At 39.3% G+C, this 26331-nt stretch overlaps 1 protein-coding gene across 1 annotated transcript in view; it reads right to left on the bottom strand.

The window, feature by feature from the left end:
- LOC134568866 (peroxisomal acyl-coenzyme A oxidase 2-like) overlaps positions 1-26331 on the bottom strand; it is an 83258-nt gene that overhangs the window by 16822 nt on the left and 40105 nt on the right. The window contains exons 5-10 of the mRNA XM_063427558.1: positions 23626-23745; positions 22567-22682; positions 17730-17902; positions 3695-3857; positions 1571-1761; positions 1316-1477 (exon numbers count right to left, since the gene is read on the bottom strand). Of these exons, the coding sequence (XP_063283628.1) occupies positions 1316-1477; positions 1571-1761; positions 3695-3857; positions 17730-17902; positions 22567-22682; positions 23626-23745 (925 nt within the window). The remainder of the gene's footprint in view (positions 1-1315; positions 1478-1570; positions 1762-3694; positions 3858-17729; positions 17903-22566; positions 22683-23625; positions 23746-26331) is intronic.

The raw sequence follows: 26331 nt of genomic DNA, 5'->3' as shown, positions 1-26331 counted from the left end.
TAATATCCTTCTTTAGAATAGGTGCCCAAAATTGCACAGCATATTCAATATGTGGTCTTACCAGAGATTTATAAAGAGGCAAAATGATATTCTCGTCCCGAAAATGAATGCCCTTTTTCATGCATGACAATACCTTACTGGCCTTGGCCACTGCTGATTGGCATTGCACATTGTTGCATAGTTTGTTGTCTAGAACAATTCCCAAGTCCTTTTCGTGTGTTGTTATCCCTAATTCGCTTCCATTAAGGGTATACGTTGTTTGTGTATTACGCCGAAGTGCATAACTTTGCATTTTTTAGCATTAAATTTAATCTGCCATTTGAGTGCCCAGTCCCCCAGTCTATCTAAATCCCTCTGCAGCAAAGTAATATCTTGCTCACATTGTATTATTTTACAGTTTTGTGTCATCTGCAAACACTGAAACATGACTTTCAATGCTGTCTTCAAGATCATTTATAAACATGTTAAATAGAAGGGGTCCCAGAACAGACTGTCACCAAATGTATAAGTACTATTTCCCGAAGTCTCCAAAATAAGGAATTGGTATGTTAGTCCCTTTTGGAATTGTGTGTCCTGTATGGATATTTAGGTTTTCCAGCAACAGAGTCTTTGGACCTGTTGACTGACTGCACGATCCCTCTAGCCTATGATGTATGATCCCTCTAGCCTATGCCCATCAAAAATAGAGCTAGACGCGAGAGCCGCAAGTGCCTTTAGAAAGAAACTGAAGAGGCAAAGGCAGAGGGGACAATACCTGAATGTAAGAAGAGAGCGAGGTTGGGTGGAAGAGTTAGGGAGAGAGATCACAGTCAAGCTGGGGCTGAAGTGTTCCAGGGTCCCTTGTGGTAGTGAGGAAGCAGACTTGGCTGAGGTACTCGGTCAGTATACGGGAGCTCTGTCGCACATTTTGAATTCCTGACAATTCTCACTTTGGGAAATGACCCTATAATTGATGTATTTACTAAAAACCATATGATAAGATAATAAGTATTGGAAAAAAAAAATCTACAAAACATTCATAATCTGGACTATTTTAGTTAAAATTTGCAATTCAGTTTTCAGTTCACCACAATGCACTGTTTAGGGAGTAAATTCTAAACCTTATCCTCCCTAGGTATTGCATCTTTTTGTACCTTTTGTACAGCTCTGTAGAAAATGCTGTAGTGCTGTAATATCTTTAGTAAGCTATTACTACCTTAACATACAATAGTAAAAATATGTTAATATAATGAATTTGCAAGAACAGTACTTGATATTGATTGTTTTTCCCTATACACAGTTATGAAATGTAAATACATTATGGTGCACTTCCCACCTAAACGCTCTGTGCTGATAAGCCTCCACATATACATACGGATTCACAAAGTCCAAGTGGTTGCTTGCCGGACAATGACTAGAGGGTGGAAATGATAAATACATCGTAATGGGAGGTAACTGCTGTCCAGACTGGGCGCCAGCAAAACATTTGATCAAAAACCTAAAGGAATCATGTGAAAAAAATAATTTTGCAGAATTAGCAGTCTTAGTAGTTTGGACTTACATACTGGTCAAAGATGTTCAACATGGATACCTTGCTGTCTGCAGGTGTAGGACAGTATTTTCTCCTTCGTATGTGCACGCTGCAACTGCTGTTGTGTACAGGGTAGGGAGACCACTAAAAAGAGAATATCCGTGGCCCCCACAGGCCTTCCGACACACCTCGATTCCATTGGCACAAATTTCTGTTGCATAGGCTTTGACACTGGACACGATAGCATGAAGCTGGCGAGAAATTAATACACTTTACATTTAGCGAAAGAGCATTAGAAACCCTTTGTGTCAGTATTGTCTGTCAGTGCTGACCTCTGCGATAGATTGACTGACGAATACATAAGAATACAAGACGACCCCCTTGGTACCAGGTTATATAGGTCCTGGTAATGGTGCCATGGTAAATTTGCCTATGAAGTGGGTATTTGGATCTATATCCATCTTAGAACTGCACCAAACCAAGGAATAGTAAATCAGGAAGAGTTAGGATAGAAAAAAGGCTGCTGAAAGCATGTGATGCCGGAAGCCAGTAAGAACCAGGGTTCTTTTGCACATGTACAGATTAGTACCAACTATTTTGACTGTGCAGAAGAGAAGAAATGCATCATTTGCAAAGCAGTTAAAAGAACACTCCATGCACCATAACCACTAACGTGCACTGTTGTAAATATGGTGCCAGCAGTACCCTAACACCCCTCCCTCCCCCATTGTAAGCAGTCAAACTGTTTGCAAATGGATTTGACTACTTACCTGGGATTCTCCAGGTACAACTCCTCTCCGCCTCTCAGCTGCTCTAAGAGGGGGAACATCCTGCTTAGGAGCTTCTGTTAGCAATGAGCTAAGCCGTGCACTGCAGGTATTTCTTCAGGAAGAGAGCCTCTGGCTCCGGCTCTCTGATGGCTATTGTGGTTATGGTGTTTGGAACATCCTTTAACTGCATTACAAAGAAGTCTGAGTTTGTGAAAAATATATTAACAGCGTTCAGGGTATGAGCAGCCTTTCATCCCTGACAAACTGCATAATGGGCATCCCCCCCCCCCCCCCCCTTTCTCCCTCTCCTGGTGGCAGACCTGCTAAAGCTAGCAGATCTATATTTTAAAATATTGCGCATTAGATGTCAGACAAATTCTTTATTACCAAAGCAGACGTAAAACCAAGCAAACGAATAGGGATGTCTGAACATGTTTGGATGCTTCAGGACTAGGGGTTCAGCCAGTGGTACTAAAAAAAGGGGGACTGAATGGAGAGGAAGCTGATTTTTTTTCAAGTGCCCCATACCTATTGTTTCTTTTAAAGGACAGAGAGGACTTTATTTTAATATCCTATGTGTACATCTAATACAACACTGTGTGAGTGTGAATAAATGTTTGTTCTTATAGCAATTTTTACACATTTAGTGCAGTCCTGATTGTAAATTAATCCTATATATAGAATCTAAATAACTTTTTGGTAGTTTAACACTAATGTTTAGTGCTATACAAATCCTACCCCTAAACGTATGCATACACTACCTCTCATCATAAACCTACCTTAACCTATTCGTATACCTACCCTTATCTATTTCTACCCATAAAACAGCATTGACTCTAACCCAGAATTAACCTTTACTCTACCACAATCCCTACAACTAATCCTAATCAGTACGGATATCAGTAGATGGGCTTCCAAGTTAAAACCGTAGAGCGCAGAATAATTTTCAAACACAATAATGTTAAAGTAGTAAATCCACCAAGCAGTAGTTTAGAGAATTATTCCATCATTAGTTTGATCATATTTATTAATAGTAGCCTAGAAAGTCACACTTGTCTATATAGTATGTCCTAAAAGTTTCACACATATTTCCATTTCAGAAGACCGACACATTTAGAGTGGTGGAAAAACGAGAAGTGAAGCAGGACACTTTTCTGTCAGACAAGGTTGTGCAAAGACTGATAAATCTGTTACATTGGCAGAAACATGGTGTATTGTCAAAAGTGATGGTTAGGGAGGAAAAGAAGAAAAAGATGGAAAAAAATGTGACAGATTTAATAAATAGTGCCAGAAATGATCAGAAACGTAGACTTAAAATTGTTAGTATACTTTGATAAATATCCCCTTCTGTTGTTCTTTATTAGGAAAAAAAAAAAAAAACCACATCGTTCTTGTATAACAATTTGTTCCGTACCTCTGGGAGTGAGTCAAAATTTTCTGCTTTAATCATCTTGGACACATCGTTGTAAACTTTGTTGACATATTTTATTGTGAATTGAATGGCGTAACACGTAGCAACAAGCGGAAACAACTTTTGTTGCTGAGTTTGGTAATCAATGATTTTTGACTCCTTATCACTGTAGAAAGTAAAGACATACTTTAATAACCGTTAAAGAATAACTCTCACTTGACAGTTTTTGCAGAAGCTAATATTTAGCTAACAGTAAGATAAGAGCTGTTACATTTTTTCTAAATTACATACTATTTCATTGCATCATAGATACTGTGTGAATATATATGTATGTGTAAGGTTTACGACTACCTGTAGAACTACAATTGCCATCATACTTCCGAGGCCATCAGCATATGCACACTGCAACGGTTAGAACTAATTCCATACTGTATCAGTAGATGACACCACACATTGTGATTCATGGTGTACAATGACAGAAGATATGTGGGTAGCTGCTGCTAATTGAATTAGAGCCATTAATTCAGCCACTCTGCCTATGATAACACGCCGGGAGTTGGGTTAGGGACTCGGGAGACAGTTGTTTTCTCTCCAGCTCCTCTCCTGGCATATCACTAACGGGAATGCTTGAATAAAGGGCAGCAGCTGCAAAAAGCTGCTAGGGTCCTGCAAAATAGCTCCCACCATTCTCGGGAGACCAGTATGTATATCCTGGAGAATAAAAGAACCATAGCCTTAATTCTTACCTTTCCATAATTGGCAATGTTTTAAAGGAACACTTCAAACACCATTACCACTACAGTTTGCTCTGCTTATATAAGGAGTCAGATAATTTGCTAATGGTTTGACAACTAACCTGGGGTGTGCCAGGCACTAATGTTTTGCTATTTTCTGGGATACAAAGAATCACACTAATGTGAATAAAATCGATTTTATTACATAGATAAATATTATAATTAATGAATACATCACCGATTAATACACAATATCGAGGTCCACACTTTAGGCTGGGAAGCTCTGGTCAGCCTTGGCCAGGAGTAAATTAATCAGAAATTTTCTGCACAGCACATCTGCTCACAGGGTCAAGCTTCTGGCAAAACTTTGAAACCCCCCTACCCCCAGCTTTTATAATATACAAAAAGGGGTTTTACCTAACTAGTTTATGTAAGTGACATGCACGTTTCATACATGCAAGAGTCCAGCTTATCAAAAATACAAGACATCAGCCTACGTCAGAGCACTAGCCAGATGTCCAAAGAGATACACACACAAAGAATAGGTGAAATGGCGCTATACAAATATGTACATAAAATCCCAGTGCGTCAAAAAAACCAACCCGTGTTTTTGTCACCAAAAAACACTTACATGTACACAATTGGATAAGAAGAAAGGAGGTTTTGCGCACACATTGGACGTATAGTATATTCTGAAAGATAAACAGCTATCATAGGGCAATATATAAAATCCCAATAATAATAAAAGGAGTAATATGAAGCACTCACACTTTAGAGAGCCATATAAGTCGGCTCTCTACTTTGAAGGCACACAAAGTATTCCCAGTAAAGTGCTCTTGTGCAGATTGGTCCCAACATCAGATTTCGTCTGGATATAATCAGGAACCAGGATAAGTTGAAGTAAAATACTTTAGCATTGTGATGCTGTTTTTTATCTTTTATTGTGAATAAAGAATTTTACTTCAACTTATCCTGGTTCCTGATTATATCCAGACAAAATCTGATGTTGGGACCAATCTGCACAAGAGCACTTTACTGGGAATACTTTGTGTGCCTTCAAAGTAGAGAGCCGACTTATATGGCTCTCTAAAGTGTGAGTGCTTCATATTACTCATTTTATTATTATTGGGATTTTATATATTGCCCTATAATAGCTGTTTATCTTTCAGAATATACTATACGTCCAATGTGTGCGCAAAACCTCCTTTCTTCTTATCCAGATGTCCAAAGAAAGTCTGAGTCATGTGATAGACACCTGCAATTTGTTTTGGAAGATTCTGGAACTCTGGGCAGTGTGCCCAAAATATTACAAAATCATAGGATACAGTGTATTTTTTTTTTAACGACATAGTTTTAAAAAAATTATCAATATACCGTGTTTCCCCGAAAATAAGACCTACCCCGAAAATAAGCCCTAGCTGAATTTTCGGGGTGGGCTGCAATATAAGCCCTACCCCGAAAATAAGACCTAAGCATTTTACCTTTGCGGCCCGGCGGGACTTCCTCCTTCTATGAGGAGGAGGGGGAGGAGCGTTGTGGGCCGCGGCATTGCGCAGCGTGATGACGTGCGCAGCGTGATGACGACGTGCGCAGCGCCGTCAGTCTGCCTTCACGGATCTTCAGTGAAAGGATCCATTCCGGGCGGTGAGGCACCCAGTGGTCGGACTCTTTGAACTGTGAGTAGATACCGGTTTTATGTCTGGGACTTAATTAATTAAAGAGGGGGGGGGGTGTGTGTGAATTAATTAAAGGGAGGGTGGATTAATTAAAGGGAGGGTGGATTAATTAAAGGGAGGGTGGATTAATTAAAGGGGGGGTGGATTAATTAAAGGAGGTGGATTAATTAAAGGAGGTGGATTAATTAGAGGGGGTGGATTGATTAGAGGGGGGTGGATTAATTAAAGAGGGGGTGGATTTATTAAAGGGGGGTGGATTAATTAGAGGGGGTGGATTTATTAAAGGGGGTGGATTAATTAGAGGGGGTGGATTAATTAGAGGGGGTGGATTTATTAAAGGGGGTGGATTAATTAGAGGGGGTGGATTAATTAGAGGGGGTGGATTTATTAAAGGGGTGGATTAATTAGAGGGGGTGGATTTATTAAAGGAGAGGTGGATTAATTAGAGGGGGTGGATTTATTAAAGGAGGGGTGGATTAATTAGAGGGGGTGGATTTATTAAAGGGGGGTGGATTTATTAAAGGAGGGGTGGATTTATTAAAGGAGGGATGGATTTATTAAAGGAGGGGTGGATTTATTAAAGGAGGGGTGGATTTATTAAAGGAGGGGTGGATTAATTAAAGGGGGGTGGATTAATTAAAGGGGGGTGGATTAATTAAAGGGGGGGTTCAATGTACATACCGGTACCGTAAATAAATAAGCCCTACCCTGAAAATAAGCCCTAGTGCGTTTTTTGGGACTAAAATTAATATAAGACCCGGTCTTATTTTCGGAGAAACACGGTATATCAATACAACTGGTCACCTATGAGAGCTGGATGTTCTCAGCATTGAGCTAACAACGGTGGTGCAGGACGGTGGTATTTGGATAGTCTTTAAAGTTGATTGCTATCTTAGACAGTTGACTAGCAGATCATGGTAAACATGGAAACAATGCCCCAGTGCATAAACCAGGGCATTCTGCAGTGTAAATATAATGCAGTGTAATCAGACATGATTACAAATAGTTGTAAATCATGTCTTATTAGCAGAACATACCTTCCAACTTCTATTCATGTGAATAGGGAAGTGCGAGAGTCCTGAGGGTGAGTAACCAGTTACATGAGTTGTGTCACTAGCAATGTCCACAATATGCATAGTCACACAGAAAGGGGGCAGTTTTACCCAAAAAGACTCGGACCAACCCCAAAAATTCCCACCACCACCATGCAGCCTGGCTAGGCCTCCAGTTATAGATTGCAGGTTGTCTAATTGCTGGGATTTAGGATAGAAGCAGAGAAGTGTTCAGTGAATCTCTCTCAACTTACCGCATTCCAAGAACATGTTGAAAATGAAAAAAATCAGGAGGATTCTTCAAAAGGAGCACGTACCACTGCGCATGTTGGCAGGGGCGTACCTAGAGCATTTGGCACCCGGGGCGGACCCTGAGTGTGGCACCCCTCCCCCCCCCTAATAAAAATGTAAGAAAACACCCACATTTTTTTCAGTGTTTTCAATAATATTTCTTGCACAAATTTGTAAACTGCTTGTAAAATTTGTAAAATGCGCCAGTTTTGTAGAAGGGGGAAGACCAGTGCTTTTGTAGAAAGGGGCTGGTGAGAACCTTCTAGAAAACTCCTGCCCTGCCCCTTTCTACAAAGCCCCTTGTCTTGCCCTTCATATAAAAACCCTGCACCCCGATCACATAAATTTCATTCACTCCCTACACATAAAAATCCTGCACACCCCCTTAATAAAAAACCCTGCACACCCCCTTAATAAAAAACACAAACGTGCACAACCCCTCTTAACCCCTTAAGGACCGCTGACGGTTCAGGACCGTCAGCGGTAAAACGTGCGTTTGGACCGCGGACGGTCCTGAACCGTCATAACGGTTTTGGGCTACTTACCTGATCGCCGTCGGTCCCACGGCGGCGATCAGCTCTCCTCCCGGTCCAGGGGGGTTGCCTGTCTGCCCGGGCAGCCCCCCCTTGGCAGATCAGGACCCCACGGCCATGTGATCACTCGATCACATGACCGCAATAGGGGTCTTTGTATCTGCCTGCAGGGGGACTGTCTGTGCTGACAGGCAGTCTCCCTGCAAGTGAAAAATCAGAAATAAAGTTTTAAAATAAAGTAATAAGTGTGAAAAAAATAATATGTGTATATATATATGCTATATATACATGTATTATATCTATATATACCTATATATAATATATGTATATATATCATATATATATAATGTCACACTAAGTGTATTTTTATATTTATATATACGTATATAATTATAAAAATACACTTATATTTAAATTACACACGAATATATACAATATATATAATAACTATATATATGGTATATATATATATTATTATAAAATACAAATAATATGTTAATAAAAATAAATAACAAAAAATAAAAATAATTTTTAATAATTAAAAAAAAATTATATATATATATTCAGTTTTATTCTAACAGTATTTTGATATTGATATATATATATTTATATCAAAATACACTTAGAATGTAATGATATATATATCTATGAATAAATAAATAAATAAAAATAATACGAAATATACATATGTCCACATACATAATTACATAAATAATTTCATAAATATACACGTAGACGTCAAATATATAAATATGTATATATATTAAAATTCTACGTGCATATTTATGTAATATTTTTACCTAATTAAGTAATTTTAATGATTGCAATTTGAGGGACCTGCCTGCCAACCCAGGCCAAAAGTCCAGATAATTTAATTTGCTAGCACTGTGTTTAACCCTGTAACTTTCTATGACACCCTAAATCCTGTACATGGGGGTACTGTTTTACTCGGGAGACTTCGCTGAACACAAATATTAGTGTTTCAAAACAGTAAAACATATCACAGCGATGATATTGTCAGTGAAAGTGACGTTTTTTGCATTTTTCACACACAAACAGCTCTTTCACTGAGGATATTATTGCTGTGATATATTTTACTGTTCTGATACACTAATATTTGTGTTCAGCGAAGTCTCCTGAGTATAACAGTACCCCACATGTAGAGGTTTTATAGTGTTTGTGAAAGTTACAGGGTCAAATATAAGGCTTGATTTTACTTTTTTTTTTTTTATTGAAAATTTGTCAGATTGGTTAGGTTGCCTTTGAGAGCGTATGGTAGCCAAGGAATGAGAATTAGCCCCATGATGGCATACCATTTGCAAAAGAAGACAACCCAAGGTATTGCAAATGGGGTATGTTCAGCTTTTTTTAGTAGCCACTTAGTCACAAACACCGGCCAAAGTTAGCGTTTTTGCATTTTTAACACACAAACAAATATAAATGCTAACTTTGGCCAGTGTTTGTGACTAGGTGGCTACTAAAAAAGACTGGACATACCCCATTTTGAATACCCTGGGTTGTCTACTTTAAAAAATATGTACATGTTAGGTGTGTTTCGGGGATTTATGACAGATAACGGTGTAACAATGTCACTATTGATACATTTAAAATATATATATATTGAAACAGCAATTTCCTACTTGTATTTATAGGCCTATAACTTGCAAAAAAAAGCAATAAAGCATGTAAACACTGGGTGTTTTTAAACTCGGGACAAAATTTTGAATCTATTTAGCAGTTTTTTTCATTAGCTTTTGTAGATAAGTAAAAGATTTTTCAAGTAAAAGTCCAAAAACATGTTTTTTTTTTTATTTTTCACCATATTTTATTATTTTTTTTAAATACAATATATGACATAATATAAATACTGGTATGTAAAGAAAGCCCTTCTTGTCGTGGAAAAAACAATATATAACTTGTATGGGAACCGTAAATGAGAGAGCGGAAAATTACAGCTAAACACAAACACCACAAAAGTGTTAAAACTGCTCTGGTCCTTAACGTACAAACATCGCAAAAACAGGCCGGTCCTGAAGGGGTTAATAACAAAAAACCTGCACACCCCCTTAACCCCTTAACGACCGCTGACGGTTCAGGACCGTCAGCGGTAAAACGTGCGTTTGGACCGCTGACGGTCCTGAACCGTCATAACGGTTTTGGGCTACTTACCTGATCGCCGTCGGTCCCACGGCGGCGATCAGTGCTCCACCCGGTCCAGGGGGGTTGCCTGTCTGCCCAGGCAGTCCCCCTTCGGCAGATCAGGACCCCACGGCCATGTGATCACTCGATCACATGACCGCAATAGGTGTCCATGTGTCTGCCTGCAGGGGGACTGTCTGTGCTGACAGGCAGTCTCCCTGCAAGTGAAAAATCCAAAATAAAGTGTAAAAAAAAAATCTGTGTAAAAAAAAAAAAAAATAATATGTGTATATATATGCTATATATACATGTATTATATCTATATATACCTATATATAATATATGTATATATATCATATATATAATGTCACACTAAGTGTATTTTTATATTTATATATACGTATATAATTATAAAAATACACTTATATTTAAATTACACACGAATATATACAATATATATAATAACTATATATATGGTATATATATATTATTATAAAATACAAATAATATGTTAATAAAAATAAATAACAAAAAATAAAAATAATTTTTAATAATTAAAAAAAAATTATATATATATATTCAGTTTTATTCTAACAGTATTTTGATATTGATATATATATATTTATATCAAAATATACTTAGAATGTAATGATATATATATCTATGTATAAATAAATAAATAAAAATAATACGAAATATACATATGTCCACATACATAATTACATAAATAATTTCATAAATATACACGTAGACGTCAAATATATAAATATGTATATATATTAAAATTCTACGTGCATATTTATGTAATATTTTTACCTAATTAAGTAATTTTAATGATTGCAATTTGAGGGACCTGCCTGCCAACCCAGGCCAAAAGTCCAGATAATTTAATTTGCTAGCACTGTGTTTAACCCTGTAACTTTCTATGACACCCTAAATCCTGTACATGGGGGTACTGTTTTACTCGGGAGACTTCGCTGAACACAAATATTAGTGTTTCAAAACAGTAAAACATATCACAGCGATGATATTGTCAGTGAAAGTGAAGTTTTTTGCATTTTTCACACACAAACAGCTCTTTCACTGAGGATATTATTGCTGTGATATATTTTACTGTTCTGATACACTAATATTTGTGTTCAGCGAAGTCTCCTGAGTATAACAGTACCCCACATGTAGAGGTTTTATAGTGTTTGTGAAAGTTACAGGGTCAAATATAAGGCTTGATTTTACTTTTTTTTTTTTTATTGAAATTTGTCAGATTGGTTAGGTTGCCTTTGAGAGCGTATGGTAGCCAAGGAATGAGAATTAGCCCCATGATGGCATACCATTTGCGAAAGAAGACAACCCAAGGTATTGCAAATGGGGTATGTTCAGCTTTTTTTAGTAGCCACTTAGTCACAAACACCGGCCAAAGTTAGCGTTTTTTGCATTTTTAACACACAAACAAATATAAATGCTAACTTTGGCCAGTGTTTGTGACTAGGTGGCTACTAAAAAAAACTGGACATACCCCATTTTGAATACCCTGGGTTGTCTACTTTAAAAAATATGTACATGTTAGGTGTGTTTCGGGGATTTATGACAGATAACGGTGTAACAATGTCACTATTGATACATTTAAAATATATATATATTGAAACAGCAATTTCCTACTTGTATTTATAGGCCTATAACTTGCAAAAAAAAGCAATAAAGCATGTAAACACTGGGTGTTTTTAAACTCGGGACAAAATTTTGAATCTATTTAGCAGTTTTTTTCATTAGCTTTTGTAGATAAGTAAAAGATTTTTCAAGTAAAAGTCCAAAAACATGTTTTTTTTTTTATTTTTCACCATATTTTATTATTTTTTTTAAATACAATATATGACATAATATATATACTGGTATGTAAAGAAAGCCCTTCTTGTCGTGAAAAAAACAGTATATAACTTGTATGGGAACCGTAAATGAGAGAGCGGAAAATTACAGCTAAACACAAACACCACAAAAGTGTTAAAACTGCTCTGGTCCTTAACGTACAAACATCGCAAAAACAGGCCGGTCCTGAAGGGGTTAACAAAAAACAAAAATCTGCAGTGCACATCCTCCCTTAATAAATAGAATACTGCAACCCCCTTAATCAAAAAAAACCTGCACCCCATTATTTAAACCTCCCCCTTTAATTCTTTAATCCACAGCCCCCTTTAATTAATGTCCACCCCTTAATTAATCATCACCCCCCCTTAATTAATACACCCCCCTTAATTAATCCACACCCCCTTAATTAATACACCCCCTTAATTAATCCACACACCCTTAATTAATACACCCCCCTTAATTAATCCACACCCCCCTTAATTAATCCACACCCTTAATTAATCCTCACTCCCCCTTAATTAATACACCCCCTTAATTAATCCTCACTCCCCCTTAATTAATACACCCCCCTTAATACACACTCCCCCTTAATTAATCCTCACTCCCCCTTAATTAATCCACACTCCCCCTTAATTAATACACCCCCCTTAATTAATCCTCACTCCCCCTTAATTAATTTAATCCTCACTCCCCCTTAATTAATCCTCACTCCCCCCTTAATTAATCCTCACTCCTCCCTTAATTAATACACCCCCCTAAATTAATACACCCCCCTTAATTAATTCTCACTCCCCCCTTAATTAATCCTCACTCCCCCTTAATTAATCCTCACTCCCCCCTTAATTAATACACCCCCTTAATTAATACACCCTTAATTAATACACACCCCCCTTAATACACCCCCTTAATTAATCCTCACTCCCCCCTTAATTAATACAGCCCCCTTAATTAATCCACACCCCCCTTAATTAATACACCCCCTTAATTAATCCACACCCCCCTTAATTAATCCTCACCCCCTTAATTAATCCTCACTTCCCCCTTAATACACCCCCCTTTAATTAAACCTCCCTCCCCTTTAATTCTTTAATTAATCCATTATCCACCCCCCCTTTAATTAATTTAGCCCCATCACATAAAATGACTACTCACATTTTGATGATGCCTTGAGCGACTGGGTGCCTCACCGCCCGGATATTGGATCCTTCTGCTGAATATCCGTGAAGGCGGGCTGACGGCGCTGCGCACGACGTCATCACGTTACGTGACACCGCGGCCCGCAACACTCCTCCCCCTTCTCATCCTTGAAGTAAGTCCCGCCGGGCCGCAAAGGTGCTGCGGCTGTGCGCAGCCGCCGCAGCGTAATGATGGGGGGGTGACACATGACACTGGACGTCATGGCACCCCCCTAGTCAGTGGCACCCGGGGCAGGGCGCCCCCCCCTAGGTATGCCACTGCATGTTGGTGCACTTGGTTGGCCTTCTCTCATTCTCCATTCAGGCGACTTACATGGGTCCTTTGCACTATGGAGTCATGCCTGTGGCCCGATTGTTTCCCTTATTCACAAAGTCAGGGAGGAACTTCGGTGGTGCCTTTATATGAAAGCCTGGAATGGCAGGGCTTTCTTTCGTTATCAGACTCATTCTCGAGTCAGATGGCAGTCTGTGGGGCTGGAGTGCGACCTGCACAGACCACAGGCTGTTCTTAGTTGGTGGATACAGGACTATATATCAATTGCTTGGATCTGATATCAGGCACTTTTGCTGTTCGCAGCTTGGCTAAACATCTCACCAGTGTGTCCACAGTTCAATATATCAGTCAGCTTGGAGCAGTATGACCTCACGCTGTTTCTGAGGTTAGAAAGGACATATATCGTTTTTTGTTTCAAAAGCTATATTGTTAGGGTGAAATGCCTTCCAGCAGCAATAAACCTCATGGTGGATTGGTTCTTCAGATATTGTAAAGGCAATAGCAAGTGAACGAGAGGATCCTTTATTGATTCAACAACTTACGGGACCCATTCATAGTTCATTGCCTCTCAGACCTATTGCTAATATCCAACTTTCTTCTGGATCCAGGTTGCACAGCCCTAGACACCTTACTGCACGTTTTGTCACTTCAAGGAGCATATTGCCTTCCCTCTATTTGCCATGGCTGTGAGGTTTCTACATCAGATTTAATTACAGGGAGTGTCAATTTTACTGATCACCTTATTCTAGCAGAGTTTCCAGATTTACAAGAATTGACTTACCAGGAACCCGCTGCTCATTTCGTAGTTTCCATCAACATGGAAACATTTCGTAGTTTCCATCTGGCATGGAATATTTTCATCCTCTGGTTCCTAAATATTGCCACCTTTGGGATGTAGATTTAGTGTTCAATGCTTTCATTGTAATTGGCCAAACAATGAGGTGGGTTTTCTTTTTCCTCAAAAGGGGTAATTTTTTCCATCTTGTGCATAGGCGTACGCACGGGGTGTGCCGGGTGTGCCTGGGCACACCCTAATCCCCGCGGCACGCCTAGGCATTGAGACCGGCAGGGGAGATCTCAGGATCTCCCCTGCCGGCTCATGCAGAGCCGGCTCATGCAGAGCCGGCGCTATCCGAGCGCTGGCTCTGCTCTCAGCCTCCCCTAACCGGCTCACAGGCAGTGAGGGAGGCAGGAGAGGACCCGGGGAGCTATTGCCAGCAGCTCCGCTGGGTTCCTCTCGCGAGATCTGAGCGTTGCCGCGGCAACGCTCAGATCTCGCGTGGGTGAACTCTAGCCCTGCGGGGCTAGAGTTCACTCTCCTCTGGACCACCAAGGATGGAAGGCAGCAGGAGCCCCCCTCCCAGGCATAAGGTAAGAAGGGAGGGGGGATAACTGATCTGCCTCCACCTCCACTGGACCACCAGGGACAAGGAACAAGAATCCCCCCTCCCCACATAAAGTAAGAAGGGAGGGGGGATATTAAGTAATGTACCCCACCTCCACCCCCCCCACACACACAGACATACACAGCACACCCACACACATACACAGCACACCCACACACATACACAGCACACCCGCACACATACACAGCACACCCACACACATACACAGCACACCCACACACATACACAGCACACCCACACACATACACAGCACACCCACACACATACACAGCACACCCACACACACACACAGCACACCCACACACATACACAGCACACCCATACACAGCACACCCACACACATACACACATACACAGCACACCCACACACATACACAGCACACCCACACACATACACAGCACACCCACACACATACACAGCACACCCACACACATACACAGCACACCCACACACATACACAGCACACCCACAGACACACAGCACCCACACACACATCACCCTCACAAACACAAACAGGACCCTAACAAACACACACAAAACACTACCAGTACCCTCACACACAAACAGCACCCTGACACACAGTACATTTACAGCACCCTCACAAGTGCACACACACACAAACAGCACCCTGACACACAGTACATTCACAGCACCCTCACAAGCACGCACACACAAACACCCTCACCCACATAGTACACTACCAGCACACACATCACACTAACAGCACCCTCACACAGCACACACACAGCTTTGTGTGTGTGTATATATGTGTATGTATATATATATATATATACACACGCTGCTTGTGCTTGAGGGTGCACACCCTAATGCAATAGGCTGCGCACGCCTGTGATCTTGTGCCAGATGAAATCAAATACCACTTTCAATTTTTATCTGTTCTTTCACAATATTCCAAAACTTTGCGTTGTTTCTACCCTTCTTAGGTACCTTGAGGTTACTTTTCCATATTTTCCTCTCGGTTGGTACAACTATTCATTTTGTTTGTGCATCCTCACAGGCTGTTTTCAACCATCACTTGGCCCGATATGTGCACTAAATCTTATCGCTCTAATTTTGTTACAGATTCAGTCTGGGGTGCGGCAGTTTCCTGAGCTTTTTCTTGTGACACATATTTGTCCAACATTTTGTATTGTCTATATTGGACTAGGGAGGATCTGTTTCTCAATTTTTAATTTCGACCTTCTCCTCCTGTTTCTTTTTCACTTTTCTCTGTGCTTTGAAGCAACAACATATAAAGCCTCCTTTCGTGTAATAAAATTGTAGATAATAGGTACACTAAAGCCTATGTAATCTTAAGGTTAATAATGGCAGGAGTAAATATTTTCTCTCCTTTCCCTTTATTTTTATTGTTCTCTCTATGACTTGCTATAGTTTATTTTATTATCTCTTGTTAACTATGATTTTATATTACAGCATATCTGTATATTTTGGAAATTTTCGATCTTTGACACTATTTTGATATTTACATCTGGATGTTATGTATCCTTTGTTCACATAAGGATACCCTTCACATATTTTTTTCTTCTGTTTCAGTTTAATTTTCGGATTAGGGATGTTATCTGGAGCTCTTGAGGGGACTTCATCAATTCTGAAGTTTCTACAAATCCTGCTGTTGCTTTTTTGTGTGATGTCTATTGTTTGTTTTTCATTTGTTACAATTGTGTTTTTTGAATTTTCCTGTTTATCAATCGCACCAAGAAAGCTGAATTGACCTTGCTGTCAGTGCCTCAAAATCCTACGCTATGCAATATCAGTCAGAGCACTGTGATTGATTGTTTGGCTTCAGGGCTCTGACAGGTGGTGTGCACATAGAAAATGGTGTTATTTTGGCCCCAGTAAGCTTTTTAAACTAATTTACTTTATTTATTTATTTTACTTTTCAATGTGGCGTCTGGCTAGCCACAAGCTTAAGCCTCATGCTACTGAGGGTTAACTTTATTGGCACTGAGCAAGCAGTTCTGATTTATTTTTTATTTTATTTTTAAATCCAGGCCTGGATTTGTAGCATCCTGCTCTGGATTTCCATCATCTAGCAGCTTTTGGTCAGACTAAAGCCTGGACCTATATCGAGCACCAAACCAACATTGTTAAATAGTGTAAACAAGGTCTGGATTTTGCTGCTTGAATGACCCCGTATGCAGCCAGACGTTTTTTACTCATTCGGTTCCGTGCCATTTGTACTTTAGTTAATAACCTTGGCAGATTACCCGATGCAGCCCAGGGAGAAGTCTTTGCAAGACAAGTTCCCTGGGCAATTGCCTGTTGAGTTTAGATCCACCAAGCTAACCAAACAAGAAAATAACAGGAACTGTTGTCTGATTGACAGTCCCCCTGACTGTATAACAAGGTTAGTTTATATAAGTGCAAATTTCTATTGAAATCGGCACTTTTTGTAAAATGAATAAAAAGAACACAATCTTCACCTATAGAGCGCTTCAGCAAGCTAAGGTACTTTAGATATTTGGAGTGTACCTTTAAAGTCATGCCGATAAGATGGTAGATCTGGCTATATAAAAAGAAGATTCCATGCCACAAATGTTTGGCTGCCCCTGCACCACCGTCTCATTTTCTAAAACAGATCAGTTAATGCTCTCTACCCTGCATGGCAAGGAGAGCAAATTATGCTCCATGCAGCATCTTTCAGTTCTTACAGCAGGAAGTGACTGGTGCCCAGCAGACTCCAGGTAAGTAGTCAAACCTAGTTGCTTATGAGAGTGCTTGGGCAGTCCTGGCACCATAACCAATAGAATTCGCCATATTTTTGCTGTACTGTAAGTGTTCCTTTCAGATAATCCATGCTCTAAGAGCCCCTTCAAACATTAAACTCTGTTCTAAGTCATGGCAAATGAACATACCCTGGTTTTAACTCTGACTGGCGACGGACAGCAGAATATCGGACAGAAATTATGCAGGCTTTCATCAGGCTAGGCATGACATCATTAGTAAGAATGACCACTCGCATAGCTACCATTATGAAGTAATTTGTCTTATCACTTCCACGCTTAACGTAGCTGCCATCCGAGAGTACCTGCCAATAAAATGTGTAAGATATATATATATTAGACAGGAAATTTGTGATATCGGTCAACATTTTAGGTGAAAAATGATAAGGGAATGAGATTTCATTTTATGATACTGAATTACAAATGACCAACCTTGACTAATTAGGAAATTAAAAGTTTGTATCAAATGTTGGAGATTTTGTCCAAATTAAAATGTAATATGATGAAATTATGTTTTGCTATTCCTTTATGTTTTGTGTACTGTATATTCCAATTTTAAAAATGTGTTATTTAAAATATAAGAATATAAAAAAAAAAAGATTAAGACAAATATTAAATGCCCATTTTACCACTAATGAAGTCGAAAGAGAAATAGAAAAATTAGATGCGTATAAAACACCTGGCCTGGATAGATTTAGTAATCTATATTATAAAACATTAAAAACAGAACTTATTCAGCCTCTGACCACCTTGTTTAATGAAATGGCTATAAGTAAAAAAAATTCCCAAAGAGTTATTGCCGGCAAATCTTCTGCGGATATTAAAACCCAACAAAATCGCAACAGATGTGAGCAATTATAGACCAATATCACGAATAAATATTGATATGAAATGATATGCCTCTATAATAGCTGAGCAAATTAAGTTAATAATAAAAAAAAAATGTGCATTTAGATCAAATAGGTTTTGTACCAAGTAGATCTGCTAGCAATTGAACAAGAATAATCCTGGATATACTGGATCAATCTAGCAGGTGCTGTTTTAGCCGCAGAAGAAGGCCTTTGACAGGGTCAATTGGGACTATCTAGGCAATGTTTTATGATTTTTTTTTGGTTTAGAGGGATGGATTCATGGAGCTATAATGGCATTGTATATGAATTCCTCTGCTAGGACGATTCGAGCTAATATTTTTGCAGGATGGTTCGATCTATGTAATGGTTGTCCCCTGTCTCCTCTGCTTTATATTCTATCGGTCGAGCCATTAGCAATGAATATCAGAGAGAAAAAAGGGATACAAGGTTTTAGTATCAAAGAACAGGACACGCAAATATATTTATATGCTGATGACATCTTGATCTCATTAACGTCGCCCACAACTTCTCTTCCATGTCTAATGCAAGAAATAAAAAACTATAGTGTTATATTAAATTACAAATTAAATGTGTCAAAAATGACCGCACTAACCATTAACATAGACAATATCATTGAAGACTTAACCCCTTAAGGACCAAATTTCTGGGATTAAAGGGAATCATGACATGTCACACATGTCATGTGTCCTTAAGGGGTTAAACAAACAATTCAATTTTATTTGGACAAAGAAAGAATTTAATTATCTTGGAAAAATATCGGCAAAGTTAGAAAGGACGATGGAAGTTAATGTTCTAAAATTATTGAAGTACGCTAACAAAAGCTTGAAAGAATGGCGATCGGTGGAATCATCATAGCTCGGTAGAATTAATACCATTAATTCATATATCATCCCAAAATGGTCTTACCTATTCATGATGCTATCGCCTAAGATCCCTAAGAGGTGGCTGGATATGATCCAAGCCAGTTTTGTAACATATATATATATATATATATATATATGTATGTAAACCAACCTAGGATAAGTGCATTGGTCATGGCGAAGAAACAACGTAAGGGAGATCTAAATGATCAGATTATCAAACATACATATTATGCCAATATTATCAGGAATTTATATTATTTACAAGTAGACACATTGAAAACGGAACCTTGGTATATGATTGAATAGGAGACAGTGACTATAGAAAGACTAGAATTTTTTTATGGTGCAAAATCTGTGAAAAATTCACGGATCAAATACACAACAAATCTTCCATACTAGCTCAAATAATCCAGGTATGGGATGAAATAAAGAAAAATATGGGTTTAGGACATAAAATCATAAAGACTTGTCTTCTAGTTTCTTTAGAAGATAACATGGTAGATGTATCTTTAAAACAATTACCTAAAATAAATGAAATTACTCTTGCGGATATTACTCGGCAAGATAAAATAGAATCCTTCCCAGACATATCAAAATATCAAAAAAATAAGTATTACGTTTTTAAGAATTAAGAATTTTTTTTTTTTTTAAATTTGTATTTTATTGGGTTTTGTACACACAGTATACATTTTTCCATTATATTGGTTATTGAATAGGTTATAACAAGATCATGTAGCATATCGCTGGGTTACAAACATGGTAATAATCACAGTAGTAGTGAAACATGTACACTAAATTGCTAGGTGCCAGAATGCATTTTCTACTTTTATATTTTTATACTTTGCCCTCTGCTTAGTGAGGTTGCTTGAGTTTTGCGTTCTCTACTGACGCATTCTGCGCTAATGAAGACAGGTTGTTAGGGCTTATGTATGGGGTAGTAGGTTAGGCGTATAAACAACTCCTATGAACTATATACACATATAAACACATGAATCACAGTGTTGTAATAGCTAAGCCTTGCAAGAGCTAAGTGTTACGTTTCTCGGTTCGCTTGTGGTGTCCGTTGACTAGCAAGCCTAACTTCGTGAGGAAAGTCTCTGGGTCCTCCCCTGAGGTCAATGTGAGTACGTCAGTGCCCTGCTGTACCACCAGTGAGCCGTCTGTGCTCCATCGGTATCGGACGGAGTGCTCTCTCAGCCTCTTTGTGACCGGTACTAGTTGTCTCCGTGCAGCAAGCACAGCGAAAGGGAGGTCACTGTAGATGTCTATCTCGCTTCCCTCTAATTTCACCGACCCCAAAGATCTGGATCCGGCCATGATGGCGGCTTTCGCCGCTATGTCTCTGGTGGTAGCTATCGTGTCTCTGGAGGCACCAGCTGGTGCTGCTGGTGATTTGCGCACCCGGAAGGCGGATAGTATCAGTGGGGTGTCTGAGTTACACTTGAGGCCCATGGAGGCGGTAAGTCTCCGGACAAAGGGCAGCAGGTCCTCTCCGCCAACTGTTTCGGGGATGCCCCTGAGGCGTATGTTACGACGGCGGTGTCTGGTCTCGAGTGTCACCACCGTTCCTTGCAAGCGCCGGACCTGCTCAGTAAGGCCTTCCACTTGCTGCTTGGTGTCTCGGAGTTGGATATCTCTGGACTTTTCTCTGGTCTCCACCTCCTGGACTCTCTGCTGCAAGACCCCTAGTTCAGCTTGGGTCTCCTTCAGATCGGCCTTCCAGACCTGTCTTAGGTCTGTCAGCAGCTTCCTGATGTCCCCTTTCGTAGCTGGGGAGTCATCCTCCTCTGAATCAGACCTGTGAGTGGTGCCTGGGAGTGAGGCTTGGGAATCCCTCTCTTCCTGGGAGTCATCAGACGTCTCCAGCTCATTCTGCGGGTCCGGCGCCATCTTGGCGGGCCGCGCCTGTGTAGGCCTCTGGAACGCCAGCCTAATGTCGGGTGCCGCGGGTCGCTCCGTGTAGGTTTGCTTTTTATGTTTGCGCCCCATGTTGTCAGCTATCGGGTGGCAGGGTAGCTGTGCAGTTTTGGAGCGGATTTCTCTGCTTTAGCTCTCTGTATCTGTGGGGCTGTAGCGGAGCTCCACAGATGTGCGACCGTTCAGCTCCGTGGTCGGCCACGCCCCAGAATTAAGAATTTTTTAAATACCGGTACTACTTTATTAAAAAGTCAACAACTCATAAGCATATGGAACTAATGTTTTCCCATAAGAAGGCTAGAAAAATTACCTCTAAGGCTAACAAGTTTATTGAATCAATAAACGATAAACCACTAAAAATACTAAATATATGGAATAGTGAGCTAGGAGTCAAGATTTCATAATTTGAATGGTATGCGGCATTACGACAGTAATATAAAAATATACACTGCCTTAATTTAATAGAATGCCAATATAAGATCATGTATAAGGGCTATTTAGTTCCATCTAGACTATCCAAAATGTATTCTGATTATATCCTGAACTGTTGGAGATGTGGAAATCCTGCAGTTACCTTTATGCATATATGGTGGTTATGTCCGATAGTCAAAGTAATATGGAAGTGGGCATTCGATAGTTTTAAGGTCTTATCCAATGAAAAGGTTAAATGGGGTCCAGAGACTGCGTTACTACCTATGAAACTTAATGTATTTTTAAAAGAAAACAGATGTTTGGCAGTTCACTGTCTTATCGCGACAATAGTGATCGCCAGAAATTGGAAATCATGTATTCCCTTTCAAAAAAAACATTACTTATATCAACTGAAATTCCAATTTCGTATGGAAAAGAAACTGTCTCATTTAAACCCTCAACAACACAAAAACCAAGATCTTTATGATTGATGGTTGGGAATAATGTAATACTGAGACAAAGGAAATATTATACACGTTGCAAAAATGTACTATACTTAATATACGAAATTCTTGAGAGGCATTAATAGTTAACTCGAAGAGGAAACTAAAAGGTAACTCCTGGTCTGCATTGTATCTGCATTCGAATTTGTTTTGTTAAATATGTTCAGGTTATGTCCAAGTTATATGTTTGCATCCTTACATATTTAAAGTATTATTGTCTAAATGAGTGAAAATCCAATGGATATTTTTTAAGACAGAAATAGATACTGTGATGTATTAGTCCAGAATTTTTTTGTGGAATTTATGTAATATATTTTTAAAAAGTCAATAAAATAAATATTTATTATAATAATAATAACAGTATTAAGTAGCTTTTCTTTTGGGCCCTTGTACATTTAAATACCTCAGAATATCTGCTCAGCATGTTCTCCTTTGGAATATGAATGTTTCTCATCTGAAGAAATCCGTTGTCCAGGGTATCAAGAGCCATTTTAGGCCCAATATCTCCAACTGTTATACCTGGCAGAAGATGTTTAATGAATACCTGTGTCATAATTCATAAACTTTAGATCTTCCAGTAGTTTGCCAAGTGGGGGCAGTCCTCCCCAGGTGACAGAAGGGAATATGACACTCATTGGATCTAAACACATCGTAAGACAGGGATTGTAGTGTCCAGGCATGACAAAGAAAAGCTCTGAATAGTTGTAAAAAGTGAGGGTTTGTTCACTGTAAAACTAGATTATAATTGAAAAGAGTCAATACATATTGCACTATTACTTGTTTATTTTTTTTAATGAAGTAAACAAGTTGATTTATTCACTTAATCTCAGTACATACATTCTAACAGTTCTGTGTAAACATCACAATCTCAGATTGTCTCCATCACTGGCTATACCTATCATTCTTGGCACAGCCGCAGTTAATCACTTTTTGTTTTACATTTACTGTGTATTTTGCACAAAGTTCTGATAATCCTTGAGTGATTTACTGCATCTATCCTTCTTTATTATGAGTGTCTTTACTCTTCCTTTTCTGCTAATTATTTAAACCCTGGAATTCTAAGGTTCTACTTGACTTTTTTGTTAATTTTTTTTAAATTCAGTAGACTTTTTTTAGTAGTGAAATTGTGATGCAATTGTTATACATCTAAAAATAGCAATAACTTGTAATAGAAGCTATAGCTATATTTGCAACAGCTTATTGTAGTGCTTAAGAACCAATCTCTCCATTTTTCTGTTTCAAGTGGTTTGATTAAAAACATAAACACGACAACAAGAAACCCCCCAGCCCCCAAGTTTCACCTTTGTTTGTAATGTATACGTGATTTGGCTGTGCTAATTTGCAGTTAACCCTCTCAGAGATACTGAATTGACAAATACCCCCTTATATCAATCAGCTGTAGTGGTTATGGTACTTAATGTGTCCTTTTAAGTGAGTATATTGCTCTGAAGTGATAGTTTACCTGGTAAGGCAGAATGGTCTTTTCGGCTCCGGATTTGCACTATAAATGGATGCATTCCGTAATTCTTATCCTTAATGATTAGCTGTGCCAAGACAACAGCATGGGTGCATGTTCTACCCACTGTGGAAAGTAAGCACAAATTCATGAGTGAAGAGCAACAATAGTTCTAAGTTGTTTTTTTTTTTAAATTGTATTTCATAGGTGAAGTACAAAGGGAGATGATATTGTCCACCCACCTTATGATAGCAGCATTTGACAATACTATTACAATTTAAGTGATATTACCCCATTCTTTCACTGTGACTGTGAGCCTGTGCCTCAGCTGAAACTATAAACCCCTCTATTTTATTTTCTATTTTTTTGCACCTATTGCCTTTCTCACTTAGGGTCTGAGACCATTTTTCTTGTTTCCAATGAGCACATAATTTGTTTATATTACATATTCAGAAAAGGAGCTTTAAAGGAACACTATAGCATGAGGAATACAAATGTGTATTTCTCATGTTATAGTGTCCTAGTCACCATTTAGGTGACTGGGCCCCCATTGCCAGGGTTGGAAGGACACTCCAGACCCTAAAGCACTTTAGCTTGCTTAAAAGCTTTGTGTGAAGAATGTGTCCTATTATTTTTAATTTGCAAAAGGTGCATTTTTATATATTAACCTGGTTATATCCCCTTAGCTGTCAATCAGACAACTGGTCATGTTGCTTCCTGGTTTGGTTAGCTCAGTGGAGCTCAACTCAAGAGGCAGCAATTCCACCAAAGCATCTTGCTTGCACAGATTACTCTTTGACCTGCATTAGAAAACCTGTGATTGGAACCTGACACAAGTGGAAGAACGTACCAAACACCCAAGCAAAATGGTACAGGTCAGCCGCGCCTGACACCTGTCCAAAACGACAGCCAAAACTGGTTGCTACTGTAGATGCACTCTATACAGTGTTTTCCTAACCTTGTCATATCGACATGTTTATTCTGTTTTCTTTTTGTCCTTCGCAATGTATAAAAAATGTAAATTAAGAATTAAAAAATAAATAAATTTTGCAAGCTGTTTTAGATATACGCCACTGAAAATATGTATAATTAAATGCATGCAATTTTTAATTTGGGGTATATCTACTAAATAGTGATTTTAATTTATTTTGTATTTGGGTATTCTGATTCACTCATGATGTGTGTTTTTCATGTGATGTTTGTTCTTGAGAGTTCATTTTGATTCTCTTATTAATTTTGTTTGTACGTGATGATATCTATTTGTAATATTTAATTGAAAAACACTGTAGCGGAGAGCCGATCTTGCACAGCTATTCTCCACTAGAGATTCCAGTGAGGCTCAGGAACAAGGTGATGTTAAGTCCACAGGCAAGGTTTCCAGCAGGTAAAGTAATACAGCAGTATCCCCATCGCAATCCCAATAACTGGACGACACACAGTTTCAGGAGTAGTCTACAAGCTTTATTCCACAGTTCCTTATAAAGCCCTCTCCCATGCAAGGGAGGAGGTTCTATCACTTAAGACATTATCCAATCTCTAAGTAGTAACCTCCCACAGATCTCCTCCCCTCCTCTAGCATCATAATCCCCTTATTGTGTACACAGTTTTCCCCGAGTTTTGGATGTACCCTAAATACTTGGGGTACATCCACAAATCCAACATCCCCAGATAGCTCTATTCTGGGGGACCAACATACTTAAAAATTAGCCCATTCGGATGAATGGTTCGTGAGATATGGGGTTCCAAAGATTTGACCGACCGCATGGGTAAAGTATCCGAAAACAGTTCCATGCATTTTGGCCCTGCGGTCGGTCACAAACAAGGGAATGAAAACAGGCGAATTGCCTGTGTTATAGAGCCTGGAGAGGGTTTGAATGAATTCCCTTGTTTATGGGGCTCTTTCTACCGAACGGCGGGTCATTCGGTAGTTTCCATACGAATTTCTGGAAGTATGGAGGTCTCAGCGGTGTTTGCCTAGTCAAGTGTCCGATTTTAGTTCCAGACACTCGACGGCAAAACACCGCTGTTCGGTAGTTTAAGATGGCCGCCGCCACGTGTTTGTTTCCCGAATGGCGGCCACCCAGAGGACAAAGACCACACTGCACTGATTGCCAATTACCTGTTTGCAACATTATTGCAAACGGTAATTGGAGGCACACTCATTCCTGGGTGGTCTGGTTGTTCGGTAGTTTCATTCCCTTGTTTTATTTGAATGATTCTACCGAACAACTAGAGGAATACAATTCTTTACATACATTTAACTGTCATTATACCCGGATACCATGCTTTCTATACATGTACATACACATTAAACCAGCCATATGACCAAATACACTTATTCTCATACATGTCGTGGGACAGCCCGGTACCAATCCGCTACACTGCTCCCCCTTGCCCACAAGCCGGCATACACAGTCTGATCCAACACGGATCGGCTTGGGGATGTCCGGGGGCTCACGGATCATTTCTCTAAGTCAGTTTGTCTTGACAACCCGTCAGCATTTCCATTCTGCTTACCCGGCCGGTACTGGATATTAAAGTCAAAAGGCTGTAGCGCCAAACTCCAGCGCAGCAGCCTGGCGTTGTCTCCAGCCACCCGGTTCAGCCAGACTAACGGGTTGTGATCCGTGAGCAAGGAAAAGGGCTGTCCATATAAATAGGGTTGTAGCTTCTTTAGGGCCCACACCACAGCCAGGCATTCCTTTTCGATGG

Source organism: Pelobates fuscus, chromosome 7 (assembly GCF_036172605.1).
Source record: "Pelobates fuscus isolate aPelFus1 chromosome 7, aPelFus1.pri, whole genome shotgun sequence".
Classification (NCBI taxonomy): domain Eukaryota; kingdom Metazoa; phylum Chordata; class Amphibia; order Anura; family Pelobatidae; genus Pelobates; species Pelobates fuscus.
This window is presented reverse-complemented; position numbering and strand designations above follow the sequence as displayed.